The sequence below is a fragment of the Corythoichthys intestinalis genome, chromosome 12 (genome assembly GCF_030265065.1).
Source record: "Corythoichthys intestinalis isolate RoL2023-P3 chromosome 12, ASM3026506v1, whole genome shotgun sequence".
Classification (NCBI taxonomy): domain Eukaryota; kingdom Metazoa; phylum Chordata; class Actinopteri; order Syngnathiformes; family Syngnathidae; genus Corythoichthys; species Corythoichthys intestinalis.
The window spans coordinates 5,246,183-5,266,856 of NC_080406.1; the positions used below are offsets into that span (position 1 = coordinate 5,246,183).

General features: G+C 38.2%; 1 protein-coding gene across 8 annotated transcripts in view; it reads right to left on the reverse strand.

Moving 5' to 3' along the window:
• klf12b (Kruppel like factor 12b) overlaps positions 1–20,271 on the reverse strand; it is a 212,167-nt gene extending 191,896 nt beyond the window's left edge. For 2 of the 8 annotated variants that reach the window (XM_057852546.1, XM_057852544.1), the window contains exons 1-2: positions 20,174–20,269; positions 3,794–3,920 (exon numbers count right to left, since the gene is read on the reverse strand). In XM_057852546.1, coding sequence (XP_057708529.1) covers positions 3,794–3,827 — 34 coding nt within the window. In that variant the 5' untranslated portion in view covers positions 3,828–3,920; positions 20,174–20,269. Of the gene's footprint in view, positions 1–3,793; positions 3,921–14,459; positions 14,601–20,173 lie in introns of those variants that run through there. The other 6 variants (XM_057852547.1, XM_057852545.1, XM_057852549.1 and 3 more) reach the window with 5 other exon arrangements.
• Between the last annotated feature and the right edge of the window lie 403 nt (positions 20,272–20,674).

The window sequence follows — 20,674 nt, forward strand, 5'->3', positions numbered from 1 at the left end:
TCTTGGAAAAAGCAGAAGAGGAAGTACTGTCAAAAGTACAGTAGTGTAACATGTTTGGAACTTTTGTTCGAATTGAATTAAAAAAAACATGTTTTTTCAGTATCGGATCAGGACTCGGTATCAGCAGATTCTCAAAATCAGGTGGCTCGGACTCAGGTTAAAAAATATGCGAGCAGGAAATGGTCTAGAGCAGACATGTCCAAAGTGCGGCCCGGGGGCCAAATGCGGCCCCTGGTCAAACTTCATCTGGCCCCCAGCCTCTGTCATAAGATCAATAACGTCTGGCCCGCAGACAGACTTAATAAATTGGTCAGCAGTACTGCTACCAGAAAATGAAGTAGCTTCCATATTAAATGCTGCTCCTCATTTACCCACTAAAAGGCAGCCGTACTCTAAGCCAGGGGTTTTCAACCCAGTCCTCAAGGCACACTGTGGGTCCTGGTTTTTGTTCCAGCCGATCCAGCAGAGACAGTTGAACCAATGAGGCTTCTGCTAAAACAAGCCACACCTGACTGCAATCAACTGATTGCACTTGTAAAACACCAGATTGGGGAAAAAGTGTTGTCATCTTGTTTGGTAAGAATGAAATCCTGCACCCACAGTGTGCCTTAGTGGAATAGGTTGGGAACCCCTGCTCTAAGCAACATTACCCCATGTGACCCTTGACTTCCAATTTTCTAAAATGGCGACAATCAACAAAAAAAACAAAAAAAAACAAAGAAAGAAAGTTGACTGCGACGGCCAACGCTTCAAGTATAGGTGGAAACTGGACTATTTTTTTCACTAAAATACGCAACATTTGTGTCTGCCTCATTTGCAAAGAGATAGTCACTGTTTTTAGAGAGTTCAGTGTGAGGCGATATTACCAAACAAGACACGCTGACATGTATGACAAGATTACAGGGAAGATACGCAGCGAGAAATTGAAGCAACTTGAAGCTAGTTTAATTTCACAGCAGCAGTATTTTGCAAGAGCCCGAGAGTCGAAAGAGAACGCCACAAAGGCTAATTGTGAGATTGTTGAAATTATTAATTTAAAAAAATTATAAAGTAAATGTGACACACAGAATGGCTTGCTAAAATTTGCTTGAATATATTTTTCTACGTAAAGGACGTCAGCCCAGGTCGGCCCCCCACATTTTTACCACACCAAATCTGGCCCCCTTTGCAAAAAGTTTGGACACCCCTGGTCTAGAGGATATGCTGACATCCTATTCTATGCTACTTGATCGCTAATCCTGGGACCGATAATCTCAATTGACATCCCAGATGAAGAGGAGGCATTAATCAAATTTGACACCCATCCTTGTCAACGGCATATAATGAGTTCATTTTGGATTACTTATTAATTTTAGAGTACTTACAGATCATGTCCTGCACATTTTGGGGCATTCCGGGGTCATTTCCAGTGTCACAACTTGCCCTACAACCACTGAAGCTAAAAATGTCCCATGGTTTTTAAATGTTTCATTATTTTCCCCCCCCAAAAATCGGTATTTTTCGAGGTATTCTTGTGGGTTTTTTTTTTTTTTAATTTTTTTTTATGGTTCTACCATTTTTCGCACAATTTTTTTCATCCCTTTCTTTTTTGCTGTTTTCACAGGTTTTTGTGTTGTTGCGTCGTGTTTTGCATTTTCCAGGTTTGTTTTCTGTTGAGATTTATTGTGGTTTTCGCTGAGTCTTTTTTGCATTGATAGTGAGACATTTTTGTCACTTCTTGCTCATTGAGTCATTTCTTGTAGATTTCAGGCCTTTTTAGGTCACTTCAGGTCATTTTTCATGTCACTTCAGGTCATTTATTCCCCATTGGCAATGAATGGGGCCATTGAAAGTAAATGGGGATTTTTGCGGGGGGCAAATTTTAGTGGAACGCATGTTTTTGGCAAAAAACTGTTTACAACCTGATTTTTTTTTTTAAACTGGTGTAAATGATGTGAATAAGAGATAAAATACAGGAGGCGATACATTTAGAAATTTTGTTTCTGCCATTTGAAATGAATGGGACGTTTCTTGTTGAAAAACCTGTGTATTTATGGACGGTAGAGCAGGGCGGTAAACCGAAAATTTACCGTTACCAAAATTCTTCACGATGACCAACGTAATTTTGACCATGTTGGTAAATTTGGTAATTTAATGAAACAAGAAAATATAGTCCTTTCATCCCGCTTTGACTCTGTGTTGTTCGGCTATGTTCATTACCCTTTAAGAAAGCAGTAAGTGTGCTTACGTATGGAGTCACGTAGTTTTCAGGAAGCCAAACAAACAGAAGCCCGGTAGGCTAACGCTAGCGGCTAACACTACAAGCAAACGTGATGGAGTCGTGCTTAAGGGAGCTTCGCCAAACTTTCACCCGACATTAAGTAAACTCTTGGCTGGTTCCAGATGGGCTTTCACCCGCTGTCCTCCCTGGTTCTCACGATTTCAGGAGAGGATGCTTTCATTGCTTTCTTCTGGTAGCCAAGCCACAGGCTAACGCTAGCGGTAAACGCCAGCGGCTAACACTACAAATGAACGTGACGGAGTCGGATTGCGGCTCTAAGCCTCTACCCTTGTCAAAACGGCTGAAATTAATGAGTGGACTGGGTACGGACTTCATCTAGCAATCATTACGTCGCGTTATTTGGTATCTCTGTGTGATTTCTCTGAAGGCTTTCATGATGGTAAAGACAGTTTAATGGCCACAGCTATTTTTTCCTGTATGTGTTTGCTTTATTCTGCCATCATAAAATCTTAAATGTTTCATTGGCATCAGAGCAATACATCTTTAATCTGGTTGTGTTTGTGTATGTATTAAAAAATGTTCTGGAAAAAAAAACCTGAAACCCTGACGTAAACACTTGTGTTGAATAATTATGTCACAGCAGCCATTACCAAAAAGTTGTCTGAAGTGTATTGTTAAAGCTGCAAGTCATTTGTGTTACAATGACATGTTTGCACAATCGTCAGATTGATTTTGATAATGTACATTTTTCAAGTCATACAAGCTGTTATAAATGTTCACACTAGAATTCTTATTGTTTACATTTTTTTTTTTTATATATACTTAATGTTTAGACTGCGTGTGCAATTGTTAAATTGAAAGCTGGTAAATAAATTTAACGAGAAACGGTTAATTTGTATTCCATGTATTCAAATTTTCAAATTACATAACAGTCCACTTGGGCAAATTTATCGTCATTTATCGTTATCGAGGTAAATCTGCTCAATTTACCGTGATACGTACTTAAGGCCATATCGCCCAGCCCTAATGGATGGAGGGGAAAAAAACACGAATATTATATATGGGGAGCTTAACAAAGCATCACCACAACTAACATGGCAGTCTACTTTTTTACTCAGCACTTTCTCTTGTCACTTGTCAGCACAAATGGGTCCTCAATTTTTCTGTCACTTGTGTATGTGCCCTGCGACTTGTTGACTGATCTCTAACTTTTGTCCAGCACCTCACAACCCTTAACAGGACAAGTAGTGTAGAAAATGAATTTCAATCACAATGACCTAATGTCATTCTTATCAAAAAATTCAAGCAAGTTATTTGTCCTCTCTTGCAGTAACACCATGGTCCAGATTCTAGAGAAGTATTTGAAGAGCATATTAGGCTGACAATATGTCAGAAATGTCAACAAGAAGCATAGAAGAGTTGACAATAATTCATGTTTCATCCACGTCTTGGCATATTTCTCCTTACAATCAGTGTGAGAGAAGGTGTGTATTACAGTGTGCATGAAGGGAAAAACTCTCCGGGTGCTCCTGAGTGAACTGGGCACATCAATTATTCAGTGCGATCACCTACCCTCCTCAGTGTCTCCATCGCGGCCCACCTTCATTCACGCTGCAGCTGGACCTGCAGTCAAGGTGGGAGGAGGGGCAGCTATTGTAGCGGAGCCCCGGAGATATCCTGACTGGAGCCGGAGGAGTTTCTGCAAAGGGAGAATTCATTAGTGTGGCCCCCAGAGCACAGACATAGGCGAGGATAACAAGACCCCAGGGTGGTTAGTGGGCCCTCACCGCACAGAAAGAAAAAAAAAAAACGAACACACACAAATGTATTCCCCTTCATCCACACCGATTCCACAATTCTACCGTGTCAGCAAAAAGTGGCGCAAATGACTCTTTCACCAACTTCTTTGTTTACCAGTTGAAATGAGATGCGCGTGCAGGAAAGTCAAAAAATCAACTTGTTGAATCTGATTTTTCATAATTTGTGTTTTATAGAGCTGTCAAGATTAGTGGAATTATGATAACGACAACTACCGTAATTTTCAAACTATAAGGCGCCCCTGACAATAAGCCGCCACCCATCAAGTTTGACATGAAAACTTAGATAAGCTGCACTGGACTATAGTCGAAATTGTCGTCATTGTATTATGGGATATTTACTCCAAAAGATATTAACCGGTAACATTTTATTTGACAACGGTATCATAAGACCAAATGAACCACCATGCAGCTTTGAACCAATTGGCTGCAAAGCTTCATTGCTTCAAGAAACTTCATTTGGGCATCACTGCTCCCTTGGGGGAGACAATCAACCTCTGCTGCCGCCTCCTGTAAACACTGTTGTCATCCAATATTCCTCCTAGCATAGGGTGACCAAACGTCCTCTTACACGTAGTACCCTCGTGGTCCAGGCGGGTTTTATGAATTTTTATAAATTCATAAAAATGTCCAGTTTTTATGATTTTTCACGATTTTTGTTGGCAGTTTACCCCATCAGGAGGCATTACCGCCATCTACTGAGTTGACGATTTGGCCACAACGCCTGCCCAGTTGTTAAGTTTTTTTTACGATAAATACGTATATAATGGCAACTGTTGACTTCTGTCGGAGCTTTGACTGTAAAATCCCGTTTGGTGTCGCATCGTTGCGCTGCCGATGATTGTAAACTTTTAGAGCAAAGTTTGATTTTTGCCTCAGCTAGCTATCAGTAAGCTAAACCATGCTAGGCATTATGGGAAACAGAGTTTTGAACTGCTACGTTTGGAAACATGCTGGATGAATAGTTTGTCAGTTTATTTCAGTTATTGTTTGTGTGCAATCTAGAATATTAAATGAGAATATCAATTGAATGGGAATAACAATTTGTCAAGGACAATTGTCGTGATAATAATTTATAAAAATTAGGGCTGTCAAAATTATCGCATTAAGGCGCGGTAATTAATTTTTTTAATTAATCACGTTAAAATATTTGACGCAATTAACGCATATGTCCCGCTCAGACAGTATTCTGCCTTTTGGTAAGTTTTACAGCAAGGCTTTTTGTGCTGTCTAACAGCGAACTCTGGTGGTCGCTTTGCGACATGCTTTATTGTTTTCTTGCCAGTTCAATATGGCTGCACGACTTCTCGGGCTGACGCCTACGTTGTAATGTTGTGCTTATATGATGCTTGGACAAGATTTGTCCGTAAGTATGGTTGTTGTAAAGAATGTACATATTATGTTAGTGAGCGAAATGTTATATTTTTTGTATGAGACGCTTTTTTTTTTAAGTTTAGTGAACCTGTATAGCGTGCTAAACTAACGTTGTTGCTAATGCAATGCTTGTGTGCTTTATTTTTTTTTGGAGTTTTACGACGGTCTAAAGAGGACAATGGTTTGAGGCCATTTTATTTATAAATCAGATGAAAAAGGAAGAAGTCTGATTATTAAGACGTCGTTCACTAGCTGTCTAGCTTTGGAAAAAGTAGACGCTTCGGAGTGAGGACAGCATAGACAGATTTAAATGACAGTAGAGTGAAATGCCCACTACAGTCCTTATGTACCGTATGTTGAATGTACAGTGCCTTGCAAAAGTATTCGGCCCCCTTGAACCTTGCAACCTTTCGCCACATTTCAGGCTTCAAACATAAAGATATAAAATTTTAATTTTTTGTCAAGAATCAACAAGAAGTGGGACACAATTGTGAAGTGGAACAAAATTTATTGGATAATTTCAACTTTTTTAACAAATAAAAAACTGAAAAGTGGGGCGTGCAATATTATTCGGCCCCCTTGCATTAATACTTTGTAGCGCCACCTTTTGCTCCAATTACAGCTGCAAGTCGCTTGGGGTATGTTTCTATCAGTTTTGCACATCGAGAGACTGACATTCTTGCCCATTCTTCCTTGCAAAACAGCTCGAGCTCAGTGAGGTTGGATGGAGAGTGTTTGTGAACAGCAGTCTTCAGCTCGTTCCACAGATTCTCGATTGGATTCAGGTCTGGACTTTGACTTGGCCATTCTAACACCTGGATATGTTTATTTTTGAACCATTCCATTGTAGATTTGGCTTTATGTTTTGGATCATTGTCCTGTTGGAAGATAAATCTCCGTCCCAGTCTCAGGTCTTGTGCAGATACCAACAGGTTTTCTTCCAGAATGTTCCTGTATTTGGCTGCTTAGGCTACTGTGTGTATGTGTATTGACTGGACTACATTTCCATGGGTCTGCATTATATATGAGATATTATACATATATTTATATTAGGCATGTGCCGGTATGAGATTTTGACGGTACGATAACCGTGAGCAAAAATACCGCGGTTTCAAGGTATCACGGTATTGCAATTATAGCTTCCAAAAATTTTGAGATGTATGGGTTATAAAAAAAAAAAAAAAAAAAAAAAACTTTTTTCCATTGAACAGTATTTTTTTTCAGACCATAGTTGCAAATTGGAACATGAATATATTGTTAAAATAAATAATCAATAAAAAAATATTTGAAATAAAATTAAAATAAATATAACTTATAGACTATACTCACAACCACAGCTCAAGTTGCACAAGATTAGAGCAAGAACAAAATAATTTCTATAAAGTAAAAACAATTCTGAATAAAATTTTTATAAATTTATACTTTTTTTTTTAGGGTGGAAAAGCTTAAGTGAAGTTTCGCCATTTTCAGCCACTGTGTCAACTCTAGTCTACATGATGTCATGCCTTTGTGTTAAAAAGAACATAAGGAATTCATAAGTTAGGTAAAAATGTATAAGTTAGTTAAAATGTCAATATTTTTGCGGAAAGGTTTCATTCTTAAAAAAAAAAAAAAAAAAAAAAAAAAAAAAAAACACATTGGGAGTGAGACCTCACCTTGATCCAGCGAACGTGGATTTATGCTTAGGGCAAGATCATTGTTCGCAATTAGCGATCTTTGATGCTATCACTTTTTACCCCTTCATACAAGCGAATCAAGCTTGTTTTCTCACTCTGCGGCTGTAACACTCAACGAAGTTGCTCTCCCAGCTGAGCCTAGGCTAACATTCATCTTTGTAAGCTTTTACTTTGTTTGTATATTGAATTTGAAAGGAAAATGTGTGTTTTGTTTTTGGCGAACTTTTTCCATGGTGCTAATCTGTGGAAGCTACTCACGTGGAAAAATCTAATTGTACAACATTTTAAATGTATTCATTATGTATATTAAACTTACCACGATTTGAGAGCTCAATAAATTGAAGAACAGTACGCCTCATGTTTGGAGTAATTGTTTTTGGGTTAGCTGGCTGTGTAGCCGATAGCATCACTCACACACAGCAACAAACGGGAGGGGGTGAGCACTGCTGCGCCAAGCCGCTTCTGGCTGCATTTTTGACACAAGAAAAATAGCGAATACCGTCCTACGGTCTGACGGAAAATTTTAGTGGTTTTGAAACCGCGACGTTTTCACACCACGGTAAACCGTGAAACCGGTAACCGGCACATGCCTAATATATATATATATATATAAATGGCGGAAAACCCGGACAAGACTGAAAAAGCAGTTACTGCTCTTGCGTTCCTCTTTAAAAGAAACTGCTGTATTTTCAGCCAAAACAACTGTTGTGTTTGATAGAACAATATGTCTATATGCTGCCATAGCAGATTCTGGGGCATGAAGCCCCCGAACTATTTTTCATTTGTCCGCTTTACCCTGAAAACCCCTGTTTACAGACGTCACGCAACCGCTTTCATTTCAACCCAGCCATAAAACGAAGGTAATTAATGATATTATTCAAAATGTCTGTCGTTTTTAGCTTAGAATCATTAATTGACGTCCCATATTTCGTTTAAAATAAAAAACGACTTAAAAAAAAATTATTCACTCACATATTTTAAACTTTTAAACAAATTATGTCACAATGAAAAAAATGGCGTCTGTAAAAAAGTCATGGATATCTACCTCATAACTATCGCTTAATTGTATCATTTTTGTTAATGTCCCAGTAAAAAAAAAAAAAAAAATTAAAAGGGTAAATATATGAGAAAAAAAATCTCGACTACGAAGAATTCTATTACGATTACGATTCAGAGGCTCCGATTCGTTTATAAATCGATTATTGATACACCACAAACACCCCCCTCTTTCAATTTTTTGTACACTAGTTCCAAAGTTGTTCAAAAATCCTCTCAGGCTAAACAAACTACTATTTCAGTATCAAGTTAACCGTTGAAAACAGTAAATAAAATACTCACGTCCCCATTCTGTATCGGCAGCTTTAAACTACATTCAATTAATTTAATGTTGTGAATCAACTGTGACTGTGACTATGACTGTGTTTTATTTCCACTTTACCTGGTATAATTTAGTAATCGGAATTTGGATGTTTGTGAAATGTTCTAGAATCTTCCTCGGCCGAGTCGCAAATAATCTAAGAATCAGAAATTTCGCACGCCTCTAGCAGCTAGACACAGACATTTGTACATAAAGCGTGCTCCTAATGCGCCACAGGTGCGTCACATGACCCCACCCATCCATTTCAATCAGATGCAAAAAAAAAAAAAAAAAACAGAACACAAACATGACAATATGATCGTGCTAATGAAAGTTTTTGCATAGATATACTAGTAGATTTAACAATGCAAAGATGGCTATAATGTAACCATGCAAATAGTATCCAGATTATGCAGTACCCAGATTGAGACAGATGTCTGAGAACATATTTCTGAGCAAGATGCATGTGACAATGTTGTGGCATTAGCAGTGCAATGACGCCAAAATAATCTACAGCGTTCCTCACCTAAAATGAAAGGTTTGGCAATCACTTGGATTTTTGTGAGAAGCATTGAAAGTAGAGATGTCCCGATTGATCGGTATCCCGATCGATCAGGTCCGATCACGTCATTTTCAAAGTATCGGAATCGGCAAAAAAATATCGGCCATGCCTTTTTTTAAAATATATATATATTTTTCAATTAAATCTTTTCTAATTGTGTTTAACGTTACAGACATAATATGTTACACTCATCCAGAGTCTTTAGTTTAGGCTTAAGGTAGGGTTATCAAATTTATCCCAATAAACGCGGTAATTAATTTTTTTTTTTTTAATGTATCACGTTAAAATATTTAACGCAATTAATGCATGCTCTGCACGACCCACTCATGCATTGTCGCTCTCAATCTGTAATGTCGCCGATTTACCTATATAGAGAGATAAAAGGCAGTGTAAAATGAGTAGAGTGAATTTTGGCAGCCTTTGGAGCCTTTTTTAATTGGCTAAAGCCTTACAATCCCTCTCCCTACTATTAGAAATATCATGGGAAGCAATATGGGGAATCAAGGTAGCACTGATCTTTTTCTTAACACCATATGTTATTTCCCAACGCAGAGAAGATATATCAATTGGTAGCACTACGTACAGTCATGGTCCGACTTCCCATCATGCATTTGGGCATGGCTACAGTATCATTTACTGAAAGCTCAACAAATACACTAGATGGCAATATTTAGTCACAATATACAAAGTCACAAGTCTTTCTATCCGTGGAGCCCTCTCACAGAAAGAATGTTAATAATGTAAATGCCATCTTGAGGATTTATTGTCATTATAAACAAATACAGTACTTATGTACTTGAATGTACAGTATATATTTGTCCGAGTTTTATTCCGTTTTTTCTTAATGCATTGCCAAAATGTATATGATCGGGAAAAATTATCGGGAATGATTGGAATTGAATCGGAAGCAAAAAAAAGCAATCGGATCGGAAAATATCGGGATCGGCAGATACTCAAACTAAAACGATTGGATCGGGAGAAAAAACACATGATCGGAACAACCCTAATTGAAAGCTAGACAAATGTAGTGATGGCCAAATGAACCTTCGTGAAGCAATTGACTATTCGCCAACTTCACCTCCTAAACGGCTATTGGCCAATCATACGTCCTCGAGATCGTTGTTAGGGAGCAAGCTTTCGGATGCCCCATTGCCTAATTGATTTTTTGGGTGGCCCATATTGAAAAGCATTATCGCAAGTAATTTCTGAAACTCCACAAAAAAAGCTCCCATTCTTTTGTATATTTGAAAGAAAATCTGCCAATATGCTTGACACTCTTGGACGCGGGAGTTGAAGGGTCGCCAGTATAATTTTTCATCTGTTGGCTATCCAATAAGTCACACCTCCAACGTATGCCGAGAAGCATTTAAAACTGCCCCGACGACCCCGAACGACTCCTGCGGGAGCCGCTGCCTGCGCTGATGTATTTGTCTTTTGGGGGCCTTGGATGTCGGATCGGCCCCTCTCTTTTCTCATACCGCGGTTTCCCAGAAAGACCCCCGAGCGGTGCCGCGTGCTTTCTGGCCAGCCGAGAGGCGGAGCGGTGAAGTTAAAGCTGCGGTCGGTGAAATAGTTGGCCGCTGAGAGAATGGGGTGGCCCTAAGTCAAGGCTAAGGCTGTCTGGGATACAGAGTGGAAATCTTGGCAGAGGTCGGAAAGGGGCTGCGGGGAGAAAACATGCAGATGAAGACAAAAAGGGGGGTCAAAAGGAAACTGACAAAAAAAGAGGTTTGCTTCGAAGGTGTCAAGAATTCCGATGAGGGAAAGCTACTTAACTTTGATGAAGAGTCTGTCGGGTCAAGAAGAGGAAATGTAGAAATTCTAATTCTCAATCTTTGGATTATGATGAGCAAAAAAATTCAAAATGAAGAGCACGTACTACTCTACGTACAGTGAATGGCTAAAAACTGTTAGGGTGTGGGCAAATTAGCGAACCTGGAACGGGGGAGGGACCCAAATGTAGGGGTGTGTGATGGAGTTCACACTGACACAAATAATGGCAACCGGGGCAGTATAACTGTTTTGTTTGTTTTATTTAATGACATTCCCGAGAACAAAAATAAAGTCAGTACTCTGTGACAATACAAAGTGTAAAACTGAGTCCATATATTAGAGATAGAGCTATATATCGGGTCGATATTTGGAAATTTGATGCATATCAGTATCGGTCTTTTTTTTTAATCCGAACGGCCGATATGAAAAAGTGAATTTAAAACTAGGGATAGGGACTAGGGATCGTGCTATTTTTCAGAGGATCGGAATCGGGTGAAAAGGATCGGGTTTTTAATTTTTAAAAATGCTAGTATACAGTGGGGCAAATAAGTATTTAGTCTAGAGCTGAAACGAATACTCGAGCAACTCGAGTAACTCGAGTTTAAAAACTGATCCGAGTAGTTTTATTCACCTCGAGTAATCGTTTATTTTGACAGCTCTAAGCATCACGTTTTGCTTGGACTACTTTTAATGCGGGATGCGCTGATGTCACGTACGTAGAGGAAGAAGAAGAAGAGAAAAACTTACTGCAGCCGACAGCCGCTACAAACGACGCCGACGTTGCTAAATACTAGCCCGCACGATGCTAGTTGGTAGCAGGTAGTGTCTGGTGAGTCTCATAGAGATCACATGTATGTTGAACTAGATGCGAAATGACAGACTCGGCCGCGTCTGGGCAGCGTTAGTGAACAGCCGCCATCTTAAAGCAGTACAGCGCTAAGCGCTAATAAAGAGCGCTAAGCGCTAATAAATAGGATTAACGTAACGTTAGCCCTGCGGAGGGCTAGGTTTCTATTAATTATGACCACTGTCGATGCTTGGCTAACGTGTCTTACATACAGGCTTTAACATAACATAGCGATGTGGAGTGATGAGGGTGTAAAATAACTCAATCATGCTAACTATCAATTTTAGCTCAGTAGTCATTGCTGGATAAAACACCAAGTAGCACTGGTCCCTAATGTGCTTCAATACAGCCTGTAATCATACATTTATTTTGAACACTGCAAAAACTCAAAATCCTATCAGGACTTACAATTTAGACTAACTTAAAACTTAACTAGAACTTAAAAATGGCTTGACACAAATAGAAATTCAATGGAAACACGTGGGAAAAAAATCTTAACTTTTAAGTGATGTGTGTTATCAAGCGTAACGGCATTTTTAGGTATATATATATATATATATATATATATATATATATATATAGATTTTTTTTTTTTTTTTTTTAAATAAGATCTAAAGGTTTTTTGAGTGAAAGCAGTGAATTAGTCTTTTTTTTTTTTTATTTTAGTTCCATCTGAGATGCAATTGTTGGCTGTTTTCAACAACATACATCGAAAATAAAGACATTGATTGACTGAAAATGGTTCAAGATTGGATGAAATGTCTTGTTTTCTCATGTATATTTATAATTGGTCTTCACCCAAAAATATATTTGTTTTATCCGATTACTCGATTAATCGATAGAATTTTCAGTCGATTACTAAAATATTCGATAGCTGCAGCCCTAATTTAGTCAACCACCAATGGTGCAAGTTCTCCGACTTGAAAAGATTAGAGAAGCCTGTAATTGTCAACATGGGTAAACCTCAACCATGAGAGAAAGAATGTGGAAAAAAACAGAAAATCACATTGTTTGATTTTTAAAGAATTTATTCGCAAATCATACTGGAAAACAAGTATTTGGTCAATACCAAAACTTCATCTCAATACTTTGTTATGTACCCTTTGTTGGCAATAACGGAGGCCAAACGTTTTCTGTAACTCTTCACTCTTCACTTGGTGTAAAGAAAACAACTGTGGGAGCAATTATTAGAAAATGGAAGACATATAAGACCACTGATAATCTCCCTCAATCTGGGGCTCCATGCAAGATCTCACCCCGTGGCGTCAAAATGATAACAAGAACGGTGAGCAAAAATCCCAGAACCACACAAGGGGACCTCGTGAATGACCTACAGAGAGGTGGGACCACAGTAACAAAGGTTACTATCAGTAAAACAATGCGCCGCCAGGGACTCAAATCCTGCACTGCCAGACATGTCCCCCTGCTGAAGAAAGTACACGTCCAGGCCCGTCTACGGTTCGCTAGAGAGCATTTGGATAATCCAGAAGAGGACTGGGAGAATGTGTTATGGTCAGATGAAACCAAAATAGAACTTTTTGGTAAAAACACAGGTTCTCGTGTTTGGAGGAGAAAGAATACTGAATTGCAACTGAAGAACACCATACCCACTGTGAAGCATGGGGGTGGAAACATCATGCTTTGGGGCTGTTTTTCTGCAAAGGGACCAGGACGACTGATCCGTGTAAAGGAAATAATGAATGGGGCCATATATCAAGAAATTTTGAGTGAAAACCTCCTTCCATCAGCAAGGGCATTGAAGATGAGAGGTGGCTGGGTCTTTCAGCATGACAATGATCCCAAACACACAGCCAGGGCAACAAAGGAGTGGCTTCGTAAGAAGCTTTTCAAGGTCCTGGAGTGGCCTAGCCAGTCTCCAGATCTAAACCCCATAGAAAATCTGTGTAGGGAGTTGTAAGTCCGTGTTGCCCAACGACAGCCCCAAAAAACACTGCTCTAGAGGAGATCTGCATGGAGGAATGGCCCAAAATACCAGCAACAGTGTGTGAAAAGCTTGTGAAGAGTTACAGAAAATATTTGGCCTCCGTTATTGCCAACAAAGGGTACATAACAAAGTATTGAGATGAACTTTTGGTATTGACCAAATACTTATTTTCCACCATGATTTGCAAATAAATTCTTTAAAAATCAAACAATGTGATTTTCTGGGTTTTTTTCCACATTCTGTCTCTCATAGTTGAGGTTTACCCATGTTGACAATTACAAGCCTCTGTAATATTTTCAAGTGGGAGAACTTGCACAACTAGAGATTGACTAAATACTTATTTGCCCCTCTGTACATGAATTGGTTATATGGGTGGTTTCTTTATAAAAAGAAATGAGACGACTTTAAACAAACACTTAAAACACTGATTAGCGTAATTGCTAACTACCTTAGCGCTCCGTGCTAAGCAGTACCGTCTCATCAACAAAGAATACAAATAAGACAATTGGCTTCATTTACTCACATGTGATGGAGGCACACAGGATCTAACATCACAAAAGACAATCTAACTCTTGACACTTCGTAATATTACTGATTCAGCAGCAACCCAACCTGAGTGTAGCAGTGAACTCTCTTGCTCTAATCACTAGCGTGCGCAAGCATCCTCACATTACACACAAACAAGGACCCAAACGGGAATTCTCATAGCTGCCGGCATAAATCGATGATCAAATTCGTTAGCAACTAATTTATTAATTGATTTTAATCCATGACTTGTTGCAGCCTTACTAGTTCTTAGTGTTGCAAGTATTGCTTATCCTCACAGATATTTTGCTTAGTTAGCCAAAATATGACCAATCAGGTTGATGTTACTGTAATTCACTTACACGTTGGTGAAGATAGCCAGCTGTCAAGGCGCTTTCTGTTATTTATTGATCACTTATTGGCAAGTATAATTCAGGTGGCTTTGTGATGAAGTGCTGCCACTACAAATACAATTCGAATGACTGGCTTTTAAATGTCTTTTAAAGGAGCTGCTTGAGAACAAACAACCACATGCCTTGTGGTTACGCCCTAGCACTGCCCCAGATCGTCATGGTAACGACTAACGAAAGCTGTTGACTCCATAGTAACCGGTATTGCGGGGAGCAGTTGCTCATTTGCATGAGACAGAATCACCCAAAAAGTCATTTCAAGTAGAAAAGTACAATTGGATGTAAAATCCAGTGTGGTACTTGGTCATTTATGTTTTTGGAAGTATGTCACAAACATGAATCTAAGAAATGAGGGGACTTTAATTATTTATTCTTTTTTGTGTGTATTTGTGGATATGTGCCAAATCATGACTTCCATGGTAGAAGTAAAAACACAAAGCTTTTGTACTAGCTTGTACAGCTAGCTTGTAGCTTTGTACTTGCTGAGTGAAAACCAACAATTGGTAGTATGCTTAGTTAGAATTACAAGTCCGCAAACTAACGCCACTAATCCATGACTTTTTTCAGTAGAAATCGAAACACAAATATGTAGTGCTACAATGAATTATTAAAGCAATACTTGGTAACTTTTCAGTTTTGGTCAATTTTAGCGATGCCAGTGGACATAAGCGTCAGTGTTTTACCAGGTCTGCTATTTACCCAGCTGATGAGGTATCCACTGCCTTTAGCAGCCTCATCCAACTCCTTTTTTTAATCCCTCAATCTCCTTTCCCTACGAGGCATGTCTATGTAATGAAATATAAATATTTAAAAAAATAAAATAAAATAAAAAACGGACTCCCCGGTGGCTTTTAGTTTTAAAGCTTTCTTAATTTCTTTCTCTCTCAATAACGATGGCGGTAGACTTGTGTTTTTGTTATTCAATCAAAAAACAAAGTTACTTCTATCAAAAACAAAGTTGCTTCAATCAAAATACAGGATATACTTTAAATCCCAAAAAAGTCACTTCAATAAAAAAACATGTTTTTGATTGCAAAAATAAATTTGAGACAAAAAAAAGCATTTGAAAACTATTTTTCTTGATTGTAACAAATTTTTCCATTGAAGTAATGTTGTTTTGCGTTCGGGCCACATTTTGGCTAGGACATTTGTGTCTTTATTATTCAATCAAATAAGTTGCTTCAAACAAAAAATATATATAAAAAGAAAAACTTTGCACATGTGTCAATCGCTGTTTAAGAAAGCCTGAGAGGGTTTGAGTAGACTCACTATGAAGCATTTAATAAAGCCAAGCAATTCTTACTACTTTATTCTTGTTTAAAAATAATTCGGTGGGGCAGTAACATGTTTAAAACTTATCATAATTCTTGCATTTTGAAGTGCTTGAAAACCATTTATAAATGATACTTTGGTGAAAAAAGTGAAAAAACATGTCTTGTATATATGTACCTTTTTTCCAATGTAAAATCTGAATAAATACATTGAACACGCACAAAACAATGGGGGGGGTGCTACTTCGCGGTTTTCACTTATTGCGGCGGGTTCTGGTCCCCATTAACCGCGAAAAACGAGGGATCCCTGTATTTCTAAAAAGCTTTAAGAAGCAAGAGTCATTCCCACCACTCGTCGGGCCGGTGTTGTGCCGACACCGGCCGTCAGTTCAAGTCCCAGCCGAAAATAACGTGTCTCCGGCGGACGACGGTAGCGATGCGAGGCGTCCCACTCCATCCGAGAGCATGCCGCTTAATTTGACTCAACAGTGCGTTTCTTCGTTAATATTACCGCTAAATACACGAGCTTGACGCCAATTTAACGGGAGCTATTTTTTCACGGGAGATTTGGCTAGCTCTGCAGTGTTAAACGCAAGCTGCAACGAATGGCAGTAACTTTATTATATCGCAAAATATGAAAACGATTGAGAGCATTACTCACCAAATTCAATCTGCTGGCAAATACAGGCAAGTGTGTATGCTGCGCTCTGGTCTGCCCAGCTCTGGATAAGGCCTGCTTTTTGTTGTCGCAGCTTTGCAATGCAACCAAAGGCTCTCCAAGCACTCCATGTACACGTAAAGAGTGCGCGCGATTGGAATAATGGAACGCAGTTTGGGCCGATGATTGCTTCTCGTCAGCGAATCATCTAGAAGGATTTGCTGACTGTCCAAGTGTCACTTTGTTAAAGAACCGATTTCTTAAGTGCTCAGTTTACGTACTAAGTTAATCACATGATGATAATAATAATAATAATTAAATAAACCCCCCCCCCCCCAAAAAAAAGAATTTCTCCTCGGATCTACGCAATTCATGTCGGTCGCCCTTTTTGAATTCAAAACGGCGAATTTCGCCGAAAGGTGAGAGATTTTCATGCCTGATCATGTCTTGTGATGGCTGCACTTCAGCTCGCAATTCAGTTTGACTTGAAGGTAGTTCGTTAAAAGGTCAGTTGATAAAATTAACATACCTATGCAATCTTTTAGTCAGGGAAAATTTCTTTTGCCAATTCTGAGAAGTGATCAGCAATAGTTGCGGGCAAATTCTCTTTGGCAACAAATTGGCAGAATAAAATCTCCGCTTTCGTCACTTTTCATCCTGCAGACTGCATCGTTATGACCAGCGTTGTTAATCTTACTTTAAAAAAGTAATAAATTACAGTTACAAATTATTACTCCCAAAAGGTAATTGAGTTAGTAACTCAGTTACCTGAACGTAAGAGTAATTAGTTACTTGGCAAAGTAACTGGTGTTACCTTTCATGTTTTTTTTTCTATTTTTTCCCAGAAAAAACATAGTAACCTTTGCTATGTTTGGAAGTCATTTAATGTTGTGAATCAACCGTTAAAGTTGTTAAAATTGCTCCCGTTTTTGCATTAGTTCCCTTCTGTCTACTTTCGACATGTGAAAACTGTTTCATCATTTAAAGATAGATTCAAGTCAAGATTTTGCCGATTTAGGAGTATTTTAGATAAAAAGTTACTTAGGTTCGCTAGGAAGGTTCTTTACAACAGAGCCGTCCTAAAAAGTCTACTGCTTTAAGATGGGAGTTATTTACTAATGCCGTTGAGTTTGTCATTTCGCATCTAGTCCTATATGCATATGATATCTAGTGTAGCATCAAGTGGGCGTAGATTGAAGGCTGTCGGCTACAGTCAGGAAATATTGGAGCCACCTAGCCGAAGATCGCGTTTGCAACAGCGTCACAACTCTCTTCCCTCACTCCTGCTCTTCTTTCTCCGTGTCTCTGACTTTTCTCGCGTCATTCAACCAACGTAGTAACGCATAGTAACGCACATTGTCTCACTGCCGAAACGGTGACAAAATCCGAACGGAGAAAAAAAAATGTGATGCACGAAAAACTTACATATTTTGAAGATACGGTGTACACATTTAAAAATCACTGCTCACTTGTACAAATTACGCCGAAACCGTACAACTTGACAGGTTTGTCAATCAATCAAAAATCTATCTCCCGGTCGCCTGCAGATGCGATTAAACACCATTTCTGTTTCCAGCAGCTGTGTGAAAGATCAATAGTAATAAGGTAATGAATCCAGTTTAGGGCCGCAGCTATCGATTATTTTAGTTGTCGATTAATCGATGAACTAGTTCGAAAAATCGAGTAATCGGATAAGGAACATAAAAAATTAAAATACCTGAGCAGAAACTCAAACAGTATTAAAAAAATAATAAATGAGGATCTAAGTACAACAAAAGAACAATTGGCTAACTTACATAGCAAAAGTCCCCTAGCTTAAATGCTATAAAATGTGAACTTTTTTTACAATGCTCTTAACAAATGGTTCAAACGGCTAAATATACCTATAAACTAAATTACAAATGCATTAAAAACATTAGCTCAAACAAAAACTTAGCTTATCTTGCTCTTAACAGGGAGCAGCTGGATTCAGCCATGTGAACTTAGTTATGTCATATTCACTGTTGTCACTAGAGGGCAGTGTATCAACCCAAATCAATAAAACAAACCATTACAACGCCACTTTAATGAAACAAATACTCGAAGTGGCAAAATTTAATTCAAAACTTTTTCTAATCGAATTACTCGAGTTTATCGATTAATCGTTGCAGCACGAATCCAGCTGTGGCTAAACAATAGCATATGTCAGATAGCAAACGTGTGGCTAACTCGTCAGCGCTGACAAGTTCAGTTGAGGGTGGGGGCGTCACACCAGCGAGTGAAAGCCTGGCCAGTGTTTGTTCTGTATATCCTGGTAGCCTCCCTTTTTTCCTCCTCAGACAAAACTTTTTGTCTTTTTTGTTGCTCTGCCATCTTTGCAGAATTCACACAGAAGCGTTCGCATCGACTTTATAATGAATGGGGAAAGGGGGAAGTGACGTATTATAATGAATGGGGAATGGGGGAAGTGACGTATGCTCTAAAGCAGTCAGCACATTTGTAGTTTTTTTGTGTGGCAGGGTTGCTGTCACCCTCCTCAAAGTTAATTAGTGCCGGTGAAAGCGATACAGACCCCCTCAAGATATAGAAGAGGTGTCATTCAGCTAGTTGTCAGTCGACATATTATCACAAACGTTATGAAAATATTTCATAAAGGTTGAAAAGTTCCCTAGTGTTGCTTTAAATGCTGTACAATGCTAATGTTTACAACAATTGGCTAACTTGCGTAGCAAAAGTCCGCTAGCATAAATTATTTAAAAGGCTAATGTTTACAACAACTGGCTAACTTGCAAGGCAAAAGTATGCTAGCTTAAATGCTATATAACGCTAATGTTTACCAGATAGTTTCTGATGCACACCAGATTGCTTAAAATTATTTTATTTGAATTTAATTCATTTTATTTATTTTGAATTGAATTTATTTTATTATAAAGATAATAATTTGATATAATATTGAAAGTGATACAAACGCCACCCCCCCAACGCATCACTCCACCCCCCAAGATATAAAAGAGGTGTGGTTCAACAAGTTGACATAACACAAATGTAATGAAAATATTTGTAAAAATATATTTTACAAAGGTTGAAAAGTTACCTAGTGTTGCTTAAATCGAATTATTCAAGTTAAGAATTAAGAGTTTTATTAGAGTAGCGTTGAAATGGTTTGTTTTGCAAGTGTTGCATTTAGTTTTATTGATTTGGGTGGATACATTGCCCTCTACTGGCAACAGTGAATATGACATAACTCATCAGCTGAATCCAGCTGCCCTCCAGTCAAGGCTTACATAAGGTTGTGAGTTTTAATGTTTTTTATGCATTCATTCATTTAGTATCTTTAGCAGTTTTTGCGGGAATGTGTGTTTGAACGATTTATTAAGAGCTTTGTAAAAAAAAAAAAAAAAAAAAAAAATTAATTACGTTAGCATTTTATAGCATTTAAGCTAGCGGACTTTTGCTATGCAAGTCAGCCAATTTTTTGTTTGTTGGACTTAAATAAATGAGGCTCTATTTTTTTATACTACAATTTCTTTTTTATTGCACTTTAGGGCTTGTGAAATGAAAATTCAATTCTGCATCGTTTGAATAAACACTCAGAAGTTTTCATTTATCATTCGCATTGAAAGCTACTAGTGATAAACTCATTCCAATTCACAGCCAAAGAATGAAAAGAGCTTGTTCTTCTAATGCAGTATAGGAACAAATAAAACAAATGCCACCACATTTTTTTGGTCATAGACAAGAGATATATCAACACTTACAGATATGTGCTCTTTGTACGCGGTCAAACCCAAGTTTAATCAAACATCGACTGTTTAAAAAATAATAAGTAAATGCAACATACTCTTTCAAGAAAGTGTTCTTCTTCTTCCACTTATGTAACAAAGCAGGTGCTTTTCTACGAAGTGCTGCCTCCCAGTGGCCATCGTGTGCACACACTCAAACCTGTTCTTTATATATATATTTGTTTTTTTATTATAAACTAACTGCAATGTGTCATAAATTCCTTTTTTTCTCTTGTTTTATTATTATTAAGTATAACTCCTGAACAGACCCTAAATTGTGATCCATACATATTAAAAAATATACATATGGGGTATTCATTTATTTAGTTTTAACCACAATAAACAGTATTGCACAGAGTTGGGTAGTAACCAGTTGCATGTAGTCCGTTACATTTACTTGAGTAACTTCTACACATTGATTTTGTTTTTGCCAGAGATGCCGACAGTGGCTGTCTCAGTTTCACCAATGTGACGTCG